Source organism: Sus scrofa, chromosome 8, assembly GCF_054392235.1.
Source record: "Sus scrofa isolate SSC_HxYL_T2T_F1_AM1 chromosome 8, Sscrofa_HxYL_maternal_Yorkshire_Landrace_v2.0, whole genome shotgun sequence".
NCBI lineage: Eukaryota > Metazoa > Chordata > Mammalia > Artiodactyla > Suidae > Sus > Sus scrofa.
Window position 1 is genome coordinate 3,785,603 of NC_139390.1, and position 20,069 is coordinate 3,805,671.

Below are 20,069 nucleotides of genomic sequence, written 5' to 3' on the forward strand. Positions count from 1 at the left end.
CCCTCCCTCATCACTGCTGGGTGACATGGCCCAGGAGAGGACACCTGCGTGGAGCCTAGTGCTCAGAGGCCCAGATGTCAAGAGCGTCACATGACCCACATACCAGCACGCCTTTCTCCTGAGGACATCTTTTAAACATGGTCCTACCTTGTTGGGGGCACCACAGGCCGTTTAGCTTGCTCTCCCTGCCCCCCCCCGCCCCCACCCGGGCCACGCACTCCTTTTGCTCGAAGTGCATTCTAAGGGCTGATCCAGGAGTCTTCCCATCCAGGCAGCCTCATCTCCACGTGCGGATGACTTGCACTCAAGGGAGGAAGTTCCAGACCTCAGGGAGCGACCTGAGCAGGTTCCCAAGGGAGTAGTTCCAAATGTGGCCACCAGGTGGCAGCACAGACAGGCTTCTGTTCAGGAAAATCCCTCTTTTTTTTTTTTTTTGGCTTTTTAGGGTTGCACCAGCAACACAGCAACATACGGAAGTTCCCAAGCTAGGGGTAGAATCAGAGCCACAGCTGCCAGCCCACACCACAGCTCGCCGAGACAATGGATCCTTAACCAACTGAGCAAGGTCAGGGATCAAACTCGAGTCCTCAGGGATACTGGTCAGGTTTGTTACTGCTAAGCCATGATTCAAACTCTGAAAATCCATCGTTTTATTTATTTATTTTGCTTTTTAGGGCCACTTTCACTGCATACGGAGGTTCCCAGGCTAGGGGGTGAACAGGAGCTGTAGCCGCCGGCCTACACCACAACCACAGCAACACGAGATCCAAGCTGAGTCTGTGACCTACACCACAGCTCACGCAACGCCAGATCCTTAACCCCCTAAGCGAGGCCAGGGATCGAATCCACAACCTCACGGTTCCTAGCCGGATTCGTTTCCACTGAGCCAGACCGGGAACTCTGAAAATCCATCGTTTCAGATGTGGATCCAGGATGCCACCTCTTGGCTGACCGGGGGTTCAGGTGTACCAGAAGCACTGCCACTTCGAGGGCCAGTGCTGGTCTGTCTCAGGACACAGCAGCTCTAAGGGCTGACCTTCCTCATGCCGCACTCTGAGCTGTTTATGGCAGGATCCCCATCAGATTCCCGTGAGCCCCACGAAGTGTTAGGAAATGACACTTGCACCTCTTTCCAATCTCCCAGGAAACGGAAGAATCCCAGCTTGACAAGCAAGTGGACGAGCGCTGAGAGCCAACACTGAGAGCAAGTAAAGGACTTGCCCAAAGTCACGGCCAGTGAGGAAAAGTCACTACCTCCACGTGACTCATCATCCAGCTTCAACTACTACTGGCATTTTGCCTTTGGCATTTTCCCAACCCTTTTTTTTTAACCTGAGTAATCAGCATATTACAAAGCAAATGAATGACAGACACTGTGACAACTTACAGTAAATACTTCTATATAAACGATGGGGGCCTTTTTTAACCTAACCATTTAGGCCATCTCTCCCTAACAAAAGTATTGGTAACCCTAGCTAACAGCCAACACTGTTTATGTTCAAATTTCCCCGTCTCACAACTTTTTTTTTTTTTTTTTTAAGGGTTGCACCTGTGACATATAGACATTCCGGCGCTAGGGGTTGAAAGAGCTGGTCTACGCCACAGCCACAGCAGATCTGAGTCACATCTTCAACCAACACCACAGCTCACGGCAATGCTGGATCCTTAAACCACTCTGCTGGGCCAGGGATGGAACCTGAGTTCTCATGCATACTAGTTGGGTTTGTATTGACAGGAACCACACAGACGTGTTTTTTTTTTTTTTTTTTTTTTTACAGTTGGTTTGTTCTATCGTGATGCAAATAAAGTCTACGCATTCCACTCCATTATGTTTTTATGCTTTTATTATCCGTCCTACTTTTTATTTTCCCTTCAAGCCCCTAACTAATAACTGACTCATGTGTGCAAGAGAAAATTCCACATTCTGGATTTGACCTTTTGCCTCCTTCTGCAGGTGGCACGGGGCCAGGCCCAGAGTAGCAGTCACCTAACATGATGAATGCTTTTAACGGGAACAAAGCAGAAGAACAGAGGTTTGACCCTTACACGTGTGACATGCAGGCAGCACTCCACTTGGGATACTGCAGGCTCCAGGGCCCATCCTGCGGAGAAGACGGGAGGTCAGGCAGTGCTGAAGCAGAGCCAGGACAGAGCTCCAAAGGGCGGCTCGCTTAGGGGCAGCAGCCTACAGAACAGGCAGCACCTCCCTGTCCAGCACCTCGGCTCCTTCGTGGCACGTGATACAGCGCGGGCCTTTGTTAGATTAACAAAAACATTTGTATTTATGAATGTTCACTGTGTCCCCAAAATTCTCCTCGGTGCTATTCTTACTGTGTTTTGTGTTTCACTGAGAAAATTAAGAGGGCAAAGAAAACAGCATGCACGCGATCCTCCTCACCAGCACCAACGCTGCCGCGCGGTGTAGCATCTGCTTCCCGGTCGTGGGGTAAGGACGGCGTCTCCGCAGCCACCGGCCCTCCGCCGCGGAGCCGCCAGCAGAAGGGGCAGAGCCCCCCCAGCGCTGTTTTAGCCGCACTTCTCTGCAGTGCTGCGGTTGCCAGTAGACGTGCTTTTGTCCTTGGCCTATGTGCATCTGTCCTACACTGACGCCCGGCGCGCGGCACCGAACCAGGAGCTCGGGCTGAGAGCGAGAACAGGTCAACGGCCCGCCCCAGAGCCTCGCGGGCTCCCAGAGCAAACTACGACCCGAAACACGCAAGGCGCAGCCAGACCGGAAAACGCGCTCGCGAGTCTCAAGGCCCCGAACGTACGCACTTCCGGCGCCCCACCCCCTCGGAGCGTCCCCTCCCACGGTTTCCTTCACCTTTCACCTCCTCACCTTCTGGGTCTCCCGAAGGCCTCAGACCCGCCCACCGGGAGAGAGGCCAGTGCTTCGTCAGGACGGGTATCATTGGTGAGTATAGTCTGTCCATCAGAGGAGAAGCGGCGGTGGATTGGCTAAGGAGAAGTGGTTGGGCGGGAAGGCCAGCACGGAGTCTGCGCGAGGGGCTGGGTCCCCGAGGGGGCGGGCCAGCGGCTCCCGCGCATGCCTGTGGCGCGCGCAGGGCTGACGGCGGCGGCAGTCATGGCGGCTCCGTGTGTGAGGGTGGCGCGGCGCAGCCTCTCGGCTTTAGCGTTGTCTCTCAGGTAAAGGGAGCCCGCTACTCGGCGTGAGGAGGGGCGCCATGCGCGTGCCGCCCCCGCGCGCGTCCGCCGCCGCGGGCCCTGCCTTGCTCTGTCCAGGACGTGGGTGTCGTGGACAGCGGTTCCCGGACGGAGGGCACGGACACCACCCGGGCTGCACGCGCTGTGGGGCCGGAGCGAGCGGGACGGCGCCCCGCGCTTGCCCGAGGCCACGCCGACGCGAGCACGAGCCGGGCCCCGCCGCAGGGCCGGCCGGAGGTGGCCGCGTGCGCGGGTCCCGAGGCGCGGGCAGGGGCGCACGGCCCCGGTCCGCCTCCGTCCCCGCCTGCCCGGCCGGGGTAGAAGTGCGGGGGCTCCGCGGCGGGGGTCACGGGGCGGTGCCCTCGCTTACCTTTTTTCCTTCTTCCGTGTTTGTTTAAACTCGAGGCTTCTGCTTTTTCAAAGTCCAGCCGCTTGAGTTGGGGCGGCCAGTGCTTAGCACACTCTGGGTGGGAGGCGCTTCCCGGAACCGGGTTATCCATTAGAGGAGCTGCCGGACGGGACCTGCGCCTTCCCCGCAGCAGCTTGTGGGGCGGATGGGAGGCCCGGCCGGTGAGCGCCGCCCGCGGTCGGGGGACGGGCCGAAGCCGCGGTTCTGGCCAACCCCCCGGGAACGCCCGAGTCGAAAGGAGCTCGTGGCTTTGCCTCTGGAATTAGTTGCCGGGAAGGCGACGTCCAAGTCAGCAGGAGTTCGTCTCTGAGAACTGGTTTGTGGGAGGAATCCCAGGTGGGGGCGGCGGTCGGGAGAGCTGCCTTGTGCGCGGAGTTCTGAGAGTCGCTGAGCTCTCCGAGCCTCCCTCGGACAGCCCTCCCCAGCCGCCCACCCCCTAGACCGAGGTGGGCTCTGGCTGCTGCTGGAGCCTCTGGTGCTGCCGAGGGGGCTCTGCCCGAAGCATGTGGCTGTCACACCCAGAGGTCAGGACAACGGGAAAACATGACAGGCTTCGTAATGGTTTTCAGATTATTCTTTTCATGACAAAGGTAAAAATAACGAAAAGGATTTTGCCTCCCCCCATCCACAGACTAAGGGACCCTTCCTTTCTACAGGCTTCAGACCCATGTGCCTACACAGGATTTCTGGTTTGTCTTCATAAAAACAGGGTCTTGTTTTCTGTATTTCTCTAAGTTGCATTTCTTTCTCGCCTTTTTTTTTTTGTTTTGTTTTGTTTTTTTGTTTTTTTAGGGCCGCATTTGCGGCATATGGAAGTTCCCAGGCTGGGGGTGGAATCAGAGCTACAGCTGCCCTCCTACAGCGGAGCTCATGGCAACGCCAGATCCTTAGCCCACCGAGCAGGGCCGGGATGGAACCCGAATCCTCATGGTCACTAGTCGGATTCACTTCTGCTGTGCCCCAACAGGAACTCCCAAGCTGCATTTCTGACTACATAGTACAGCCACGGAGTAGCCAAAAGATGGCAATTCAATGCATTCTGTTTGGTAGCTGCTTGTTTTTCCAGATGGTGGAGGCGGCAGTCTGCTCAGCCATCTCCCGACCAGCATTCTGTTTCCATGCTGCCTTTAACCTTCTGTGCGTGTGTTCTGTGTACTCAGAGCCTTCCTCTTCCCGTTGAGGCAGTTTTCTTTGGTCTGGGAAGAAAATTGAATGTAGTTTATTTTCACATTGGACCGTGGCATGATTAAGGGCTCCCCTGGACCTGGTGAAGAAGTACGTTTTAAGGCTGTTCTGTCGTTTGTTACTGGCTTTGGGACCTTGGGCTTATTGCTTAACCTTTTTCACGTGGGGATTAGATTGGGTAACATCTCCACTTCTCCACTTCCAGTCTTGGTTTTGCAGCTCTTTATCTTTCCCCGAGCATCTCCATGCTTTGCACCTTCCATGCCTTTGTCCACACCGGTCCCTCTTCCTGAAGTTGGGTCTGTCTCAGCCACTCCTGACTGTTGGTGAACTCTTACCTGTCCTACAGTGCCCTTCTGCACAAACCCTTCCGTGGCCTTCCGTTTCACAGAGCTAGAGATACTCTCTTCTGAGCCTTCCAAAGCACGTGATTCCTCTCCTGTCAGTTTCAAACCCCAAGTGACAGTTCTTTGGGAGTAGGTGACTTTTTTGCATGACTCTATGGGATTTGTTATCATCCTCAGCGCTGGGCCTCACCTCCACGAGAAGCCCCTGTGTCAGCACATGGTGGCGTCTGGATGACCAGATCTCTGAGAGAGGTGTTCAGAGTGGGAAGAAGAGCCAAGTACCGTAGCCTTGGTGCATCAACATGTTAGTTGAGGCGTCTGTTGCAGAAGGTTTTATGTAGACAGATGACTTCCATACATCGTGTACAGTTCGCCTTTATTGAGTCTAAGATAAATCCTTTCTCTCCCAGGAGTGAATAGCAAATTTTTTTTGTTGTTTTTGTTTTGCTATTTCTTTGGGCCGCTCCCGCAGCATATGGAGGTTCCCAGGCTAGGGGTCGAATCGGAGCTGTAGCCACTGGCCTACACCACAGCCACAGCAACACGGGATCCGAGCCTCGTCTGCAACCTACACCACAGCTCACGGCAACCCCAGATCCCCAACCCACTGAGCAAGGCCAGGGATCAAACCTGCAACCTCATGGTTCCTAGTCGGATTCGTTAACCACTGTGCCACGACGGGAACTCCAGCAAATGTTTTTTTTTAATTATCTCTTAATTTCTGAAGTCATACGTCTGAGTTTAACAAGCAGAAAAACCATGGTCTTAATTTCTAGCACGTGGCTTTGTCTTTAGGCCCTCTCCCCGGCTGCTGTGCACAGCCACAAAACAGAAGAACAACGGCCAGAACTTGGAAGAGGACGCGGGTCAGAATGAACAGAAGACAGATCTTCCCTCTACAGAGAAGACCCTCATGGAGGAGAAGGTCAAGCTGGAAGAGCAGCTGAAGGAGGCCATGGTAAGGCCACCGGCTCCCGGGGGGGAGCATGGTCCGTGAGACCCCAGGGGAGTTCTCTGAGGATGTCTGACCAGCCTCCATGCTTTCTTGACAACAGCAGCCAAAGCCGGACAAAAGCTGCCATTGTCCAAGGATCCCCGTTGGGTCCTAGGAACAGTTAACTGCTGCAGAGAGACAGGAACCCTAGTTGTCTTGAGAATCATCCTTGTGTGACACGTAGAACGTATCAAATTAAGACTCAAGGAGTTCCTGTTTCGGTGGCTCCTTGGAAACGAACCTAGGGTCCCTGGCCTCGCTCAGTGGGTTAAGGATCCAGTGTTGTCATGAGCTGTGGTGTAGGTCGCAGACATGGCTCAGATCCCATGCGGCTGCAGCATAGGCCGATTTGACTCCTAGTCTGGGAACTTCCATATGCTCTGGGTTTGGCCCTAAAAAGCAAACTAAGCAAATAATTAAAAGACTTAAAATGGTTTTTACAAGTAAGGAATATTCATTGTGGCCCTTGAAGCTGGTTCTTGGGGAGGACGAGGGTGGGGGCCAGAGGTGCAGTTACCGTGCTCTCTGAGGGAGGTGGGAGTTTTATGAACTGGTTGGTAAGACAGATTCTTGCACCACGTGAAAGAGCACAGGTGGCACACATCAAGCTGTTGAAGGATTTAAGAATGAAGCTTCCAAACACAGTGTGCTGACACCGTTCTAAACAACAGCCCTGTGAGTCAGCTGTTACCTTCCCTGTTTACAGATGAGCAAACTGAAACCCAGGACAGCTGGGTAAATTTCCCAAGGTCGCCTGGCCACCGAGTTGGTAGGGCCAGAGCCTGAGCCGCCTCGCTCTTAGCCATGGCCTGGAATCCCCTGAGGACTGAGAACAGAGTGACCTAGTGCCCGTGAAAAATAGAAGCACCCAGAGATGGATGAGATTGCAGAAAAAGTTGGTGAGAAGTGAAGATAGCAGAGTTCAGATGATGATTGTACGAGTGTTTCGGCCGCGCCTTCTGGGCCACGGCAGAAGCACCAAAGGTTCATTGATGGGGTTTTCCCTCTGCTGTGGGGTGGAGGCCAAAGCCATCCAACCAAGCGCCTTGTTCTCCTAAACGTCTCCTCGGGCTGTGGGAGCGGACGCAGGTCAGCCCTCACTGGGGCTCTGGGATGCGCTGAAGTTGACGACTCTGCTGAGGAATGACTGGTCCTTCTTGAGCGGAGTCCTCAGAACCCTGAGGACCTGGAGCTTTCTCTTCGTCCTTTCCCCAGCTGTACCCTGAGTGAGAATGGCCTTGTGACACCTTCGTCCCCGCCTGGTGGGAAATAGTGACACGGGGTAACTTATTTCTGCTCACTGAGCAGCACTTGACTGTAATCCAAAATCTCAAATGGATGATTGGTTCTCTTTGTATTTTGATGCGTGGTTTTGTTTTGTCAGATTTGCTTTCCTGTGAATTTATTCCATACTAAATTCCTATACATTTTCTTTTCTTCTTCTTTTCGAAGGAAAAATACAAGCGAGCTTTGGCAGATACTGAGAACTTTCGGCAGAGGAGCCAAAAATTGGTGGAGGAAGCTAAACTCTATGGTAACTTTGAATATCACATGACGTGGCTCCCGGGAAATGGGGGCAAGGTAGAGGGTCTGTAAGGCCGCCCACCAGGAGCCTCCAGGGCGGCCAGGTGGGAGCCGGCTGCTGCCTTCCCTCCAGCTCTTAAGGTGGGTCAGCTGTTGTCCGGGGCGCGGGATTGCTCTCGTGACTCACACTTGGAGCTGAGAGCGTCCGTCAGGGAGGAGGGTGCTGGGTGCTTTTCCACGTGCAGACCTCCGTGTGAGCTGGTGGGAACGAGCAGGTCGGCTCTCTGAGGTTCAGTTCCTTAGCTAGGGCGGCCGTGGCCGTGGCCGTGGCCTCCCTGAAGGCCTCCTCAGACACTGTCTGCGCTGTCACCTTTGGCTGCTTTTGTCATTGTCCTTCCCATTTCACAGTGGAGGTCAGTGACCTGCCAGTCAGCGCAGAGCCGCTTCTCCCAGCCCCGTGTGTGTTGTTGATGACACAGAAGGCTGCCGTGTGAGTGCCCATGGGCCTTCAGTCCCTGTGTTCCAGACGCAGGACTGCAGGTTCACAGTGGAAGGCTCAACCCTGCCCAAGCACAGGCGGCGAGCGCACCCAGTGGAAACTAACATCCAGGCCTTGTGGGTACAGAAGAAAGCTTTTCTTGGAGCACTTTTGTTCCTGCATGCTGCCGCCTCAGCTCCTGTTCTCCTTCTGTACGGCTGCTTGCCTGCGCCCCAAATGTCTGGGTTCTTCAGGACCCGGGGCCAAGCCTCCCCTCCTTCTTGCGCCCCTTCCCTGCTGACCGGCCCTCTGACAACCATCAGCAGGTTCTGTGTCCAGCCCAGAGATTTCTTGTCTTCCAGTCCCATATATCTCTACCCGGATGTCTCAGGTATTTTAAACTGAATTCTTCCCTCTGCCTGTGCTTCCTTTCTTCCCATTTGAGTAAAGGATGACTGCCCCCCCCAGTCTAGGTCGGTCATCTGAACCCAACCTCCGCCATCCCTCATGCCCACTTCCTCCCATCCAGCGAGTGGTGGTGGCTGGACTCTGCTGCCTGCACTCTGCTCCTGTGTCACTGTGCCTCACCCCAGACATGCAGATGTGACGTGAGAGCACAGCTTGACCACAGCACACCTCCACCCGTCTGCTAATCCTTCCAGAACTGTCAGCTGCTCCGTGTCTGCCTCTTCCCCGTAGACTGGCCTCCTTTGAGTCCTCCAGTGCTTGAATAGCTGTTAACCCTCCAGGGCTCAGTTCACAGAACCCTCCCCTGAGGGTAGTATCTTAAGCCACCCTCAGAAAACAAGGGAAAATTAGGCAGACCAGTTTTTCTAGACTTGCTGCAAATAGGTTTATCTGACATTTTATCAGCTATAAAACTGTGTCTAACAATAGCTCTGTTACAATGCAAAAGCCTAGAATTCGCTTGTTTTAGGAGTTCCTGTCATGGCTCCAATGCGACTAGGAACCATGAGGTTGCAGGTTCGATCCTTGGCCTTGCTCAGTAGGTTAAGGATCCGGTATTGTGGTGAGCTGTGGTGTAGGTCACAGACAAGGCTTGGATCCCGCACTGCTGTGGCTGTGGCGTAGGCTGGTGGCTACAGCTCCGATTAGACCCCTAGCCTGGGAATCTCCATATGCTGTGGCAGCGGCCCAAGAAAAGACAAAAAGACAAAAAAAAAAAAAAAAAAAAAAGCAAAAGTCTAGTAAGTTAATGACGTTCCTTTTTTGATTCACTTAGTGTGATAATCTGTAAATGCATCCATGTTGCTGCACATGGTATTTTGTTCTTTTTTAGGGCTGAGTAGTGCTCCCTTGCATGTATGGGCCACATCGTCTTTATCAGTTTATTTGTTGGTGGACATTTAGGTTGCTTCCATGTCTCGGCTATTGTAAATAGTGGTGCTGTAAACACAGGGGCACATGAACCTTTTCAAATTAAAGTTTTCTTCCCTTCTGGATGTATGCCCAGAAGTGGGATTGCTGTATCATATGGCAACTCTACTTGTAGTTTTTTAAGGAACCTCATTACTATGCTTGTTTGCTGCATTAATTTGCATTCCCACCAGCAGCGTAGGAGGGTCCCGTTTTCTCCACACCCTCTCCAGCATTTGTTATTTGTAGACCTTTTGATGATGGCCAGTGTGAGGTGATGACGCACTGTACTTTTGATTTGTGTTTCTCTATTAATTAGCATGTCCAGCATCTTTCCAGGTGTTTTTTGGCGTCTCTCTTCTTTGGAGAAATGTCTGTTTAGATCTTCCGCCCATTCGTTGATGGGGCTCCGTCTTGTTTTTGTTTTGACGCAGAGCTGCATGAGGTGTTGATTATGGAGATTGAGCCCTTGTTGGTGCTTCATTCGGATGTTTTCTCCCATATTCTGTGGGGTTTTTCCTTTTGTTTATGGTTTCCTTTGCTGTGCAGAGCTTTTAAAAAATTTAAGTAGGTCCCATTTGTTTAATTTTGTTTCTGTTTTCATTACTCTAGAAGATGGATCCAAAAAGATACTGCTGAAATTTATGTCACAGTGTGTCCTGGGAGTTCCCGTCCTGGCTCAGCGGTAACGAACCTGAAGAATATCCGTGAGGATGTGGGTTTGATCCCTGGCCCTGCTCAGTGGGTTAAGGATGTGGCATTGCCATGAGCTGTGGTGTAGGTTGCAGACGTGGCTCAGATCTGGTGTGGCTGTGGTGTAGGCCGGCAGCGACAGCTCTAAATTGACCCCTAGCCTGGGAACCTCCATATGCTGCAGGTGCGGCCCTAAAAAGACCACAAAAAAAAAAAAAAAGTGTTCTGCCTATTCTCCTCTAAGAGTTTTATAGTATCTGGTCTTATATTTAGGACTTTAATCCATTTTGAGTTTACTTTTGGGTATGATGTTAGAGAATGTTCCATTTTTTTAGATGTAACTGTCCAGTTTTCCCAGCAACACTTATTTAAAAGACTGTTCTCTGTTGTATGTTCTTGCCTCCTTTGTCACAGATTAGTTAACCATAGGGGCCTGGGTTTATTTCTGGGCTTTCTGCCCTGTTGCATTGATCTGTGTTTTTGTGCCAGTACCACAGTTTTGACGACTAACTTTGTAGTATCGTCTCAAGTCAGGAAGCCCCTTTCCTACAGCTCCGTTTTGCTTTCTCAGGATTGCTTTGGCTATTTGGGGTCTTTGGTATTTCCATACAAGTTTAAAATTTTTGGTTCTAGTTCTGTGAAAAATGCCATTGCACTGAATCTGTAAATTGCCTTGGGTGGTACAGTTTTGGTTTTTGGTTTTTTTTGGAGGGGGAGGTTCCGCCCCATGGCATAGGAGTTCCCAGGCCAGGGACTCAAGCTGCAGTTGTGACCCACACCGCAGTTGCAGCAATACCAAATCCTTTAACCCACTGTGCCAGGCCAGGGATCCCATTGTGCCACAGCGGGAACGCCAGTGTCGTCGTTCTGACGATACCAGTTCTTCTAGTCCGAGGACACAGTGTTCCTTTCCATCTGTTGGTGTCGTCTTCGGTTTTTCGGAGCACAGGGTAGGTTTATTCCTGGGTGTTTTATTCTTTTGAATGCAGTGGTACCTGACGTTCCTTTCCAATCTCTCATTACTATTGTTCAGAAGTACAAAGATTGCTGTATATAATTTTTGTATCCGGCAACTTCACCACATTCATTGATGAGATCTGGTAGTTCTCTGGTAGCATCTTCAGGATTTTCTTTTTTTTGTTTTACTTTTTGTGGCCACACCTGCAGCATGCAGAAGCTCCCAGGCCAGGGGTGGAACCAGAGCTACAGCCACAGGCCTATGCCACAGCCAGATAGGATCTGAGCGGCCTCTGCCACCTATGCCACAGCTTGCGGCAGCACTGGGTCCTCACCCACTGAATGAGGCCAGGATTGAAGCCACATCCTCAGAGAAACAGCGTCGGGTTTTTATCCAGCCGAATCAGAGGGGCAACTCCATCTTCAGGATTTTCAGTGTGTGGTATCATGTCATCTGCAAACAGTGGCAGTGTTCATTCTTTTCCAGTTTGGATTCCTTTCATTTCTTCTCTTGATTGCTATGGCTAGGACTTCCAAAACTGTGTTGAAAAGAAGTGGCAGGAGTGGACATTGTTTTGTTCCTCCTCTTGGAGGAAATGTGTTGAGCTTTTCACCGTTGAGTATGATGTTAGCCGTGGGTTTGTCATATGTGGTCTTTATTATGTTGAGCTAAGTTCCTTCTACGCCCACTTTCTGGAGATTTTTTTCTCATAAAAGCTTTATGTCAAAAGTTTTTTCTGTATCTACTGCTGTGGTCATGTTTTTTATTCTTCAGTTTTTAATGTGTATCACATTGATTTGCACATATTGAAGCATTCTTGCATCCCTAGGATAAATCCCCCTTGATGCTGTTGTATGATGTTTTTAATGTGTTGTTGGTTTTGGTTTGCTAGTATTCTGTTGAGGATTTTTGTGTCTATCACTGATATCAACCTGTAATTTTCTTTTTTGCGTGCTCTCTGTTTCTGATTTTTGTATCAGGGTGATGGTGGCCTCATAGAATGAGTTTGGGAGTGTTCTTTCTCTGCAGTATTTTGGAACAGTTTCAGAAGGATAGGTGGTCATTCTTCTAAATGTTTAATAAAATTCACTTGTGAAACCGTCTGGTCCTGGACTTAGGTTTGCTGAAAGTTTTGAAATCACAGTTTCAATTTTAATACTTGTGATTGGTCCCTTCATACTTTCTCTTTCTTCCTGGTTCAGTTGTGGACTATTGTACCTTTCTAAGAATCTGTTCATTTATTCTAGGCTGTCCGTTATATTGGCATGTAGTTGCTTATAGTAGTCTTTTATGGTCCTTTGTATTTCTCTGCTGTCAGTTGTAACTTCTTCTTTTTCATTTCTAGTTTTATTGATATAAACACCTCCCTTTTTCCCTTGATGAGTCTGGCTAAAGGTTTATCAATTTTGTTACTCTTTTCTAAGAACCAGCTTTTAGTTTCATTGTTTTGTCTCTTTCATTTATTTCTGCACTGATCTGTGCTTTCTTTGCTTCTACTAACTTTGGGGTTTTGTTCTCTTAGTTGCTTTAAGTGTAAGGTTAGGTCGTTTATTTGAGGTTGTTGTTTCCTGAGGTAGGTTGTATTGCTATAAACTTCCCTTATAGAACTGCTTTTGCTGCATTCCTTGGGTTTTAGATTGTCACGTTTTCATTTTTATTATTCTCCAGGGTTTTGTTTTTTGTTGTTGTTGTTTGTTTGTCTTTTTCTAGGGCCGCTCCCGAGGCAAATGGAGGTTCCCAGGCTAGGGGTCGAATTAGAGCTACAGCTGCTGGCCAGAGCCACAGCCACATGGGATCCAGGCCACATCTGCTACCTACACCACAGCTCATGGCAATGCCAGATCCTTAACTGAGCTAGGCCAGGGATCAAACCCACAACCTCATGGTTCCTAGTCGGATTCGTTAACCACTGAGCCACAATGGGAACTCCTCCAGGTGTTTTTTGATTTCCTCTCTGATTTCTTCCAGGATCCATTGGTTATTTAGTAATAACATGTTGTTGAACTTCCATGTATTTATGTTTTCTACTTTTTTTTTCTTGTAGTTAATTTCTACAATCATAGCATGGTTGGGAGAGATGCTTGATGTGATTTCAATTTTCTTAAATTTATCAAGGCTTGTTTTGTGGCCCAGCATGTGATCTATCCTGGAGAATGCTCCATGCGTACTTGAGAAAAATGTGTATTCTGCTTTCAAATGGAATGCTCTGTAAACATCAGTTATGTCCATCTGGTCCAATGTCATCTAAGGGGTTCCTGTCATGTCTCAGCGGAAACAAATCTGACTAGTATCCATGAGGACGCAGGTTTGATCCCTGGCCTTGCTTAGTGGGTTAATCTCCAGCGTTGCTGTGAGCTGTGTGTAGGTTCGGATTTGGTGTTGCTGTGGCTGTCGTGTAGGCCAATAGCTGCAGCTCCGATTCAGCCCCTAGTCTGGGAACCTCCATATGCTGCAAGTGCAGCCCTAAAAAGACCAAAAAAAAAAAAAAAAGTCATTTCAGCCCTGTGTTTCCTTATTGGTTTTCTGTCTGTGTGCTCTGTCATTGGTGTAAATGGGGTGTTATAGTACCCCACTATTAATATTTTACTGTCACTTTCTCCCTTTGTGTCTATTAATGTGTATGTATGCTGTGTGTATATGTGTGTTTGTGTATGTTATATATTGAAGTGCTCCTATGGTGGGTATATATGAATTTATAATTGTTGCGTCACCATTTTTGATTGATCCTTTGATCATTATTTATTTAGTATCCTTTGTTTATCGTGACCATCTGTATTTGAAAATCAATTTAAGTATTGCTCCTTTGGCTTTATTTATTTATTTTTTTTAACTTTTATTATTTTTTTCTCTTTATGGCTACACCTGCAGCCTATGGAAGTTCCCAGGCTGGGGGTCGAATTGTAGCTGCAACTGCTAACCTTCACCACAGCTTGTGGCAATGCCAGACCCTTAACCCACTGAGCAGGGCCAGGGATTAAACCCGCATCTTCATGACACTGTGTCGTTTCCATCTGCATGCAATACTTTTCTCTATCCCCTCACTTTTAGTCTGTATGTGTCTTGATAATTGTTTTGGATTTGTTTTTCTAGGTCTTTTTTCTTTCCTTCCTCTTTTATTGTTCTCTGGTGATTTGATGTCTGTCTTTAGTGTTGACGTCTCTCTTTAGTGTTAGATTGCTTTGTGTGTGAGTGTGTGTGTCTATTGTAGATTTTATTTTGCAGTTACCATGATGTTTTGATACAGAACTCTGTATGTATGCAAGATTGTTTTAAGTTGCTGATCTCTTAATTTCAAGTGCGTTTCTAGTATCCTGCGTTCATGCTTTCCTCTTGTCACGATTCCTGGTTTTTATATTATATATGCGTGGGGATGATTTCCTACCTTTACGGTATGTTTGCCTTTACTGGCGAGCTTTTCCATTTGTAGTTTTCATGATTCTAGTTGTGGCCGTTTCTTTTCCACCTAGAGACGTTCCTTTAGCATTTGTTGGAAAGGTGGTTGGAGGTGCTGAATTCTCTTAGCCTTTGCTTGTCTATAAAGCTTTTGATTTCTTCATTGAATCTGAGCTCAAGCTTTGCTGGGTACAGTATTTTTGACTGTAGGTTTTCCTTTTCATCATTTTAAATATATCATGCCACTCTCTTCTGGCCTGCAGTTTCTGCTGAAAAATCAGCTGATAATCTTCGGGGGGTTCCTTTGTATGTTACTTGTTGCTGTTCCCTAGTTGCTTTTAATATTTTCTCTGACTTTAGCTGGCCAGTTCGATTCATGTGTCCAGGTGTGTGTCTCCCTGGGTTTATCCTGTATGGGACTCTGCTTCCTAGACTTGAGTGAGTGTTCACTCCCACGTTAGGGATGTTTTGGGGGTATTCTGTCTTCAGATATTTTCTCAGGCCCTTTTCTCTCTTCTTCTGGGACCCCTGTAATGTGACTATTGGTGCATTTAATGTCCCAGGGGTCTCTTAGACTACCCTCATTTCTTTTCATTCTTTTTTCTTTTTTTTCTGAACCTTAAATATTTATTTTGAGATATAATATACACACACACCCCAATCATATTTTAAAATAAATATTATATAAAATTTATATGTAAATTATAGTTTTATTCTTTTTCTCTTTTATGTTAAAAAGGATAAGCTCCTTGCTGGCAAGAACAAGCCGTATCAAGTTACTTGTGTGATGGGAGAATGGGGGGTGTGGTCTTGCCATGTTGACCCTACTGTTTTTTGTTCTGTTTTGTTTTGAAGTGTAGTTGATTTACAGCTTTGTGCCCATAGCTGATATACAGCAAAATGACCCAGTCTCCACACACACACACACACACACACACTCTCTCTCTCTCTCTCTCTCTCTTTCTCTCTCATGTTCCATCCCAAGAGATTGCATATATCGTTCCCTGTGCTATACAGTAAGACCTCATTGATTATCCGTTTTATTTTCTTTTCTTTTTTGGCTTTTTAGGGCCACACCCACAGCACAAGGAAGTTCCTAGGCTAGGGGTCGAACCAGACCTGTATCTGCTGACCGACACCACAGCCGCTGCAACGCCAGATCCTTAACCCGCTGAGCGGGGTCCGGGATCAAACCCGCATCCTTGTGGATACTAGTTGGGCTCGTGATTGCTGAGCCACGATGGGACTCCTGCTGGCCCGTTTTAAGTAGTTTGCATCTGCTGATCTCAAACTCCCAGTCCGTCCCACTCTCTCCCCTCCCCTCTTTGCTCTTTATTCTGTTCTGCAGCAGCGGTGTCCACTTTTGTCTTCCAGCTCACTTATTTGCTCTCCTGACTTACTCTGCTGGGTTCCTTCTAGAGTAGTTTCCATTTCAGTTATTGTACTGGTCACCTCTGTTCCTTAAAGCTTCTGGGTCTTTTTTAAACATTTCTTGTGTCTTCTCAACCTGGGTCTTCTTTTTCCGAGATCCTGGATCATCCTCACTCTCGTTACTCTGAGTTGTTGTTTTGGGTAGACTGTCTGTCTCCGCTTCGTTGTCCTTCTTGGGTTTTGTCTTGTCCTTTGTCTGGAACATAGCTCTCTGCCATCTCGTTCTATCTTTCTGTGGTGGTGTCTCCACTCTGCACGCTGCGGAATTGGAGTTCCTCTGCCGCTGGTCCTGCCCCCTGGTGGGTAGAGCTTGGTCTTGACCCTCTGGTGGGCAGGCCTGTGCCAAGGGGTGTGTTCAGAGGTGGCAGTGGGCTCTGGATGACTTTTAGGCAGCCTGTCTGCTGGCGGGCGGGGCTGTGATCCCATCCCAGTATTGGCGCCCGCAGGCTGCTGGTGGGGCCAGGTCTTGGTGTCCAAATGGGGGCCTCCAGGATAGGTCACACTGATGCCTGTTCCCTGGGGACTCCACCACCAGTGTCTCCCCACAGTGAGCCCCGCTGACCCTGCTTCCCCAGGACCCCCTCCAAGACCCGCGGGTAGATCTGGCCCAGGCTCCTGTGGAGGCCCCGCTTTGCCCTGGGTCCCAGTGCCTGGGGGAGCGTGTGTGCACCGTCCAGGACTCGAGTCCGTTTGCCCGTCCAGAGGAGCTCCTGCACGCAAGCCCCTCTGGCCTTCAAAGCCAAACGCCCTGGGGGCTCCTCTGGACGCCAGACCCCAGGTCCAGCGTGGGGCCCGGAGTGCTCGCTGCCGTGGGGGAACCTCCATGGCAGGAGCTTTCCCAGTGTGTGCCACCCACCCGGCAGATGCAGGCCATGGATGCATCTCAGAAGCAGCCCTCCTCCTGTCCCGCTGTGGCTTCTTTGTCTTTAGTGGAAAACTGCTTTTTTGTAGGTTCCAGTCTTTAACGTTTTTGTCAGTGGTGCAGCAGCTGGTTGCGTTTTTTGGTGTTTTCGCGGGAGGAGGTGAGCTCGTCATTCTGCCCCCCCCCCCAGCTCCTCTCGGATGTTAACTTGCATTTTAAAGCAGCAGCGTGAAAGTATCCTGCGAAGGAGTAAAGTTTGAAACGAGCCTCGCCTCCTGCCAAGTAGAGCCTCTGAAAGCTGGGAGGGCTGGAGCGGGAGCTGGGCTGCGCGAGCCTCCCTCGGCCCTGGCTCCCACCGTTCAGCAGCTGAGGCGTTTTCTGGAAACCACGTCCGAGTTTCTAACATGTTATTTCTCCTGTTAGATTGGGGCGAAGGCTGGGCGTGCAGCTCAGTAACCTCTAGCGCAGGGTGCCCAATACTCGCTGCCAGTTTGTGAGTAGCTAACGGTGGTCCACACACCTGCGTGTCGGTTAGGTCCTCTTGTCCTGGTTTATAACCTGAGGGGCTGAGGCCCGGAGAGCTTAACCAGGACCACATGGCAGCTCAGGAAGAGCACCCGGGCCCTGGCTCTCTTCTGTGCACGGCAGCTGCCTCTTGCCGACGGACCGGCGGGGCCCACGCTGGGGCTGTTCTGCCCTGGGGAACCGTGTGCTCTGAGTGTGCGCAGCCTCTTAGTTGGGCGCGGACTGCCAGTGAGGGGCTCTGCAGGTTTGCAGCTACCCTTTTTTTTTTTTTTTTTTTTTGTCTTTTTGTCTTTTGTTGTTGTTGTTGTTGTTGCTATTTTTTGGGCCGCTCCCACGGCATATGGAGGTTCCCAGGCTAGGGGTCCAATTGGAGCTGTAGCCACCGGCCTACGCCAGAGCCACAGCAGCACGGGATCCAAGCCGCGCCTGCAACCTGCCCCACAGCTCACAGCAACGCCAGACCCTTAACCCACTGAGCAAGGCCACGGTCGAACCCACAACCTCATGGTTCCTAGTTGGATTTGTTAACCACTGAGCCACAATGGGAACTCCTCAGCTGCTTGTCTTTATATCTCATTGGCTTTTGTCTAAAACTCAGAAAGGTTTTTTGTTTTTTTAATCCAGGCATTGAATTTCTTTCTTTTTTTTTTTAAAGGGCCGCACCTGCGGCACATGGAGGTTCCCAGGCTAGGGGTGGAATCAGAGCTGCAGCCACCGGCCTACACCACAGCCACGCCAGATCTGAGTCCCAACTGCAACCTACACCACAGCTCACGGCAACACCAGATCCTTAACCCACTGAGCAGGGCCAGGGATCGAACCTGCGTTCTCATGGATGGTAGTCGGGCCCATTGCCCCTGAGCCACATTGGGAACCCCCCGGCCATGTAATTTCCAAGACAAACGAATGTTTTCAAGAGGTGTCACTAAGCGGCTGTGTGTGAAGTTAGGGCACACAGTTGTGCGTTGTCAATGCGCTTGCTACACGTGGTGTCCTTGCCCTTGGTTTAGGCATTCAGGGCTTCTGCAAGGACCTGCTGGAGGTCGCAGACATCTTGGAGAAGGCGACACAGTCTGTCCCGAAGGAAGAGATCAGAGACGACAACCCCCACCTGAAGAACCTCTACGAGGGGCTCCTGATGACCGAGGCCCAGATCCAGAAGGTGTTCACCAAGCACGGCTTGCTCCGCCTGGACCCCCTGGGCGCCAAGTTCGACCCGTACGAGCACGAGGCCTTGTTCCACACGCCGGTGGAGGGCAAGGAGCCGGGCACGGTGGCGCTGGTTAACAAAGTGGGCTACAAGCTGCACGGGCGCACCCTGAGGCCCGCCCTGGTGGGGGTGGTGAAGGAGGCCTAGCCGCCGCCAGGGCTGCTGGCGTTTGCAGGTGACTCTCAGAAGGCCGGTTGTCTTTGCTCCTGCCAGTGCTTTGACCTTTCCCTGACCCCCGTTGGAAGGCTTCGGTCACCACGGCGCCACAGAACAGCAAGCCAGTTGCGCAGTCGTGTCAACAGACTGGAGCTGGGGAGTCGTTCGTTGATTTTCCATGCATATTTAATAGGTGGTGTGCTGACGGATCGCTGCCGGAGCCTCGGGTGTCGTGAAAAACACTGTGTCTGCTCAGACTCTGGTGACCTCAGAGGGTTTGAGATGAATAAAAGGTCGATGTCTGGCTAGCTGGCCGCGCCGCGCCTGTGTCCTGTGCGTCTCCTGCAGCACACGCGTGCCCGCGGCCCCTCGCCCGCCGCCTTCCATTCACGGAGGAAAGGCCCAAAGAGTTTAAACATTTTCTTGCCAAGGAAAAGTTGATGCCTTGGCGAATCTGTTTGAGTTCAGTTACAGTCGGTCTCGAGGCTGCAAGGGCGCCGTCTGGCTTTCGGCGATAAGGCCCCCCCCTTAGCATTCATTTTGCCAGTAACTGAATCTGACAGAATCAGTCACTTTTGTCCTGTATCGTTCATCTATTTAAAGAAATGTTTAAATCTCTGCCCCACTAATTAGTGGTGACCTGAGGGTATTTCCCCTCCTAAGATGGACTTTCCTAGAGATCCGAGAACCGCATGTTTGGTCTGTTTCAGTGTTGATTTTTAAACTTTATTTAAGAGGATTAAAGCCCTGACATGTTTATTTTCCTACGTTCCGATAACCCTTTTGTGTGCTTTGGGGGAGGTGATCCTTGCGAAGAGAAGCCTCACTTGGCTTCCCAGGCTCTGCTCAGACCCTGCCTCTGTGTACCTGACATGCAGACGCGCTGGCTTGAAGCGAGAGCAGCTTCCCTCTGGGGGCAGATGGGAAGCCAGATGCACACGACCTGCAAGCGCGACCCCTGGGCCTCTCGCCGTAGGACCCTCTGGGCCCCACTCACGTTAGGGGACAGCGGGATGGCTGAGGTGCCGTTCCTGACAAGTGAGACGGGAGCTGTCCAGTCTTTTCCTCGAAGAGGTGCTTCAGGATGGAGGGTCAGTGACGTCGCACCTCTTCGCAGCATTTGGGGCAGGGGCGGGCAGTCCACAAGATGGAGATACACTCCCGTCACCACCACTCCAGTTCATGCCCTTTCCTTTGAGCTGCTTTAAATCATGCGGTTAAAGGCGTGGCCCAAACTAAAGGAGCAGTGCGGCCTACTGAAAAGGTGGCCCGGCCTCTCGCCTGGTTGTATACTGTGTGGCGCTACAGTCGCTGCCTCCATAGCACTTCACCCCTCTGGACTCATCTGTAAAATGAGGGTGA

At 50.5% G+C, this 20,069-nt stretch overlaps 2 protein-coding genes across 10 annotated transcripts in view; one reads left to right on the forward strand and one right to left on the reverse strand.

Moving 5' to 3' along the window:
* LOC110262050 (uncharacterized) overlaps positions 1-3,717 on the reverse strand; it is a 19,696-nt gene extending 15,979 nt beyond the window's left edge. For 2 of the 7 annotated variants that reach the window (XR_014812125.1, XR_014812123.1), the window contains exon 1: positions 3,536-3,717. Coding sequence is in view for 1 of the 7 variants with exons in the window: in XM_084971550.1 (XP_084827676.1) it covers positions 2,047-2,102; positions 2,399-2,641; positions 2,840-2,933 (393 nt within the window). In the remaining 6 variants the exon portion in view is untranslated. Of the gene's footprint in view, positions 1-1,826; positions 2,254-2,398; positions 2,741-2,839; positions 3,066-3,535 lie in introns of those variants that run through there. The other 5 variants (XR_014812122.1, XR_014812120.1, XM_084971550.1 and 2 more) reach the window with 4 other exon arrangements.
* On the forward strand, positions 3,020-19,474 carry GRPEL1 (GrpE like 1, mitochondrial). 3 transcript variants are annotated; one of them, XR_014812118.1, is made up of 4 exons: positions 3,020-3,147; positions 5,902-6,064; positions 7,553-10,164; positions 18,154-19,474. XR_014812118.1 is itself a non-coding variant. In XM_003356847.5 (4 exons), exons 1-4 carry the CDS (start codon positions 3,047-3,049, stop codon positions 18,696-18,698), a joined length of 693 nt encoding a protein of 230 aa, XP_003356895.3. In that variant the 5' UTR covers positions 3,020-3,046; the 3' UTR covers positions 18,699-19,474. The 3 variants fall into 3 exon arrangements, 1 of the variants encoding a protein (XP_003356895.3); XR_014812119.1 differs by having other exon boundaries at positions 7,553-8,852; XM_003356847.5 differs by having other exon boundaries at positions 7,553-7,634; positions 18,352-19,474.
* Positions 19,475-20,069: the final 595 nt, after the last annotated feature.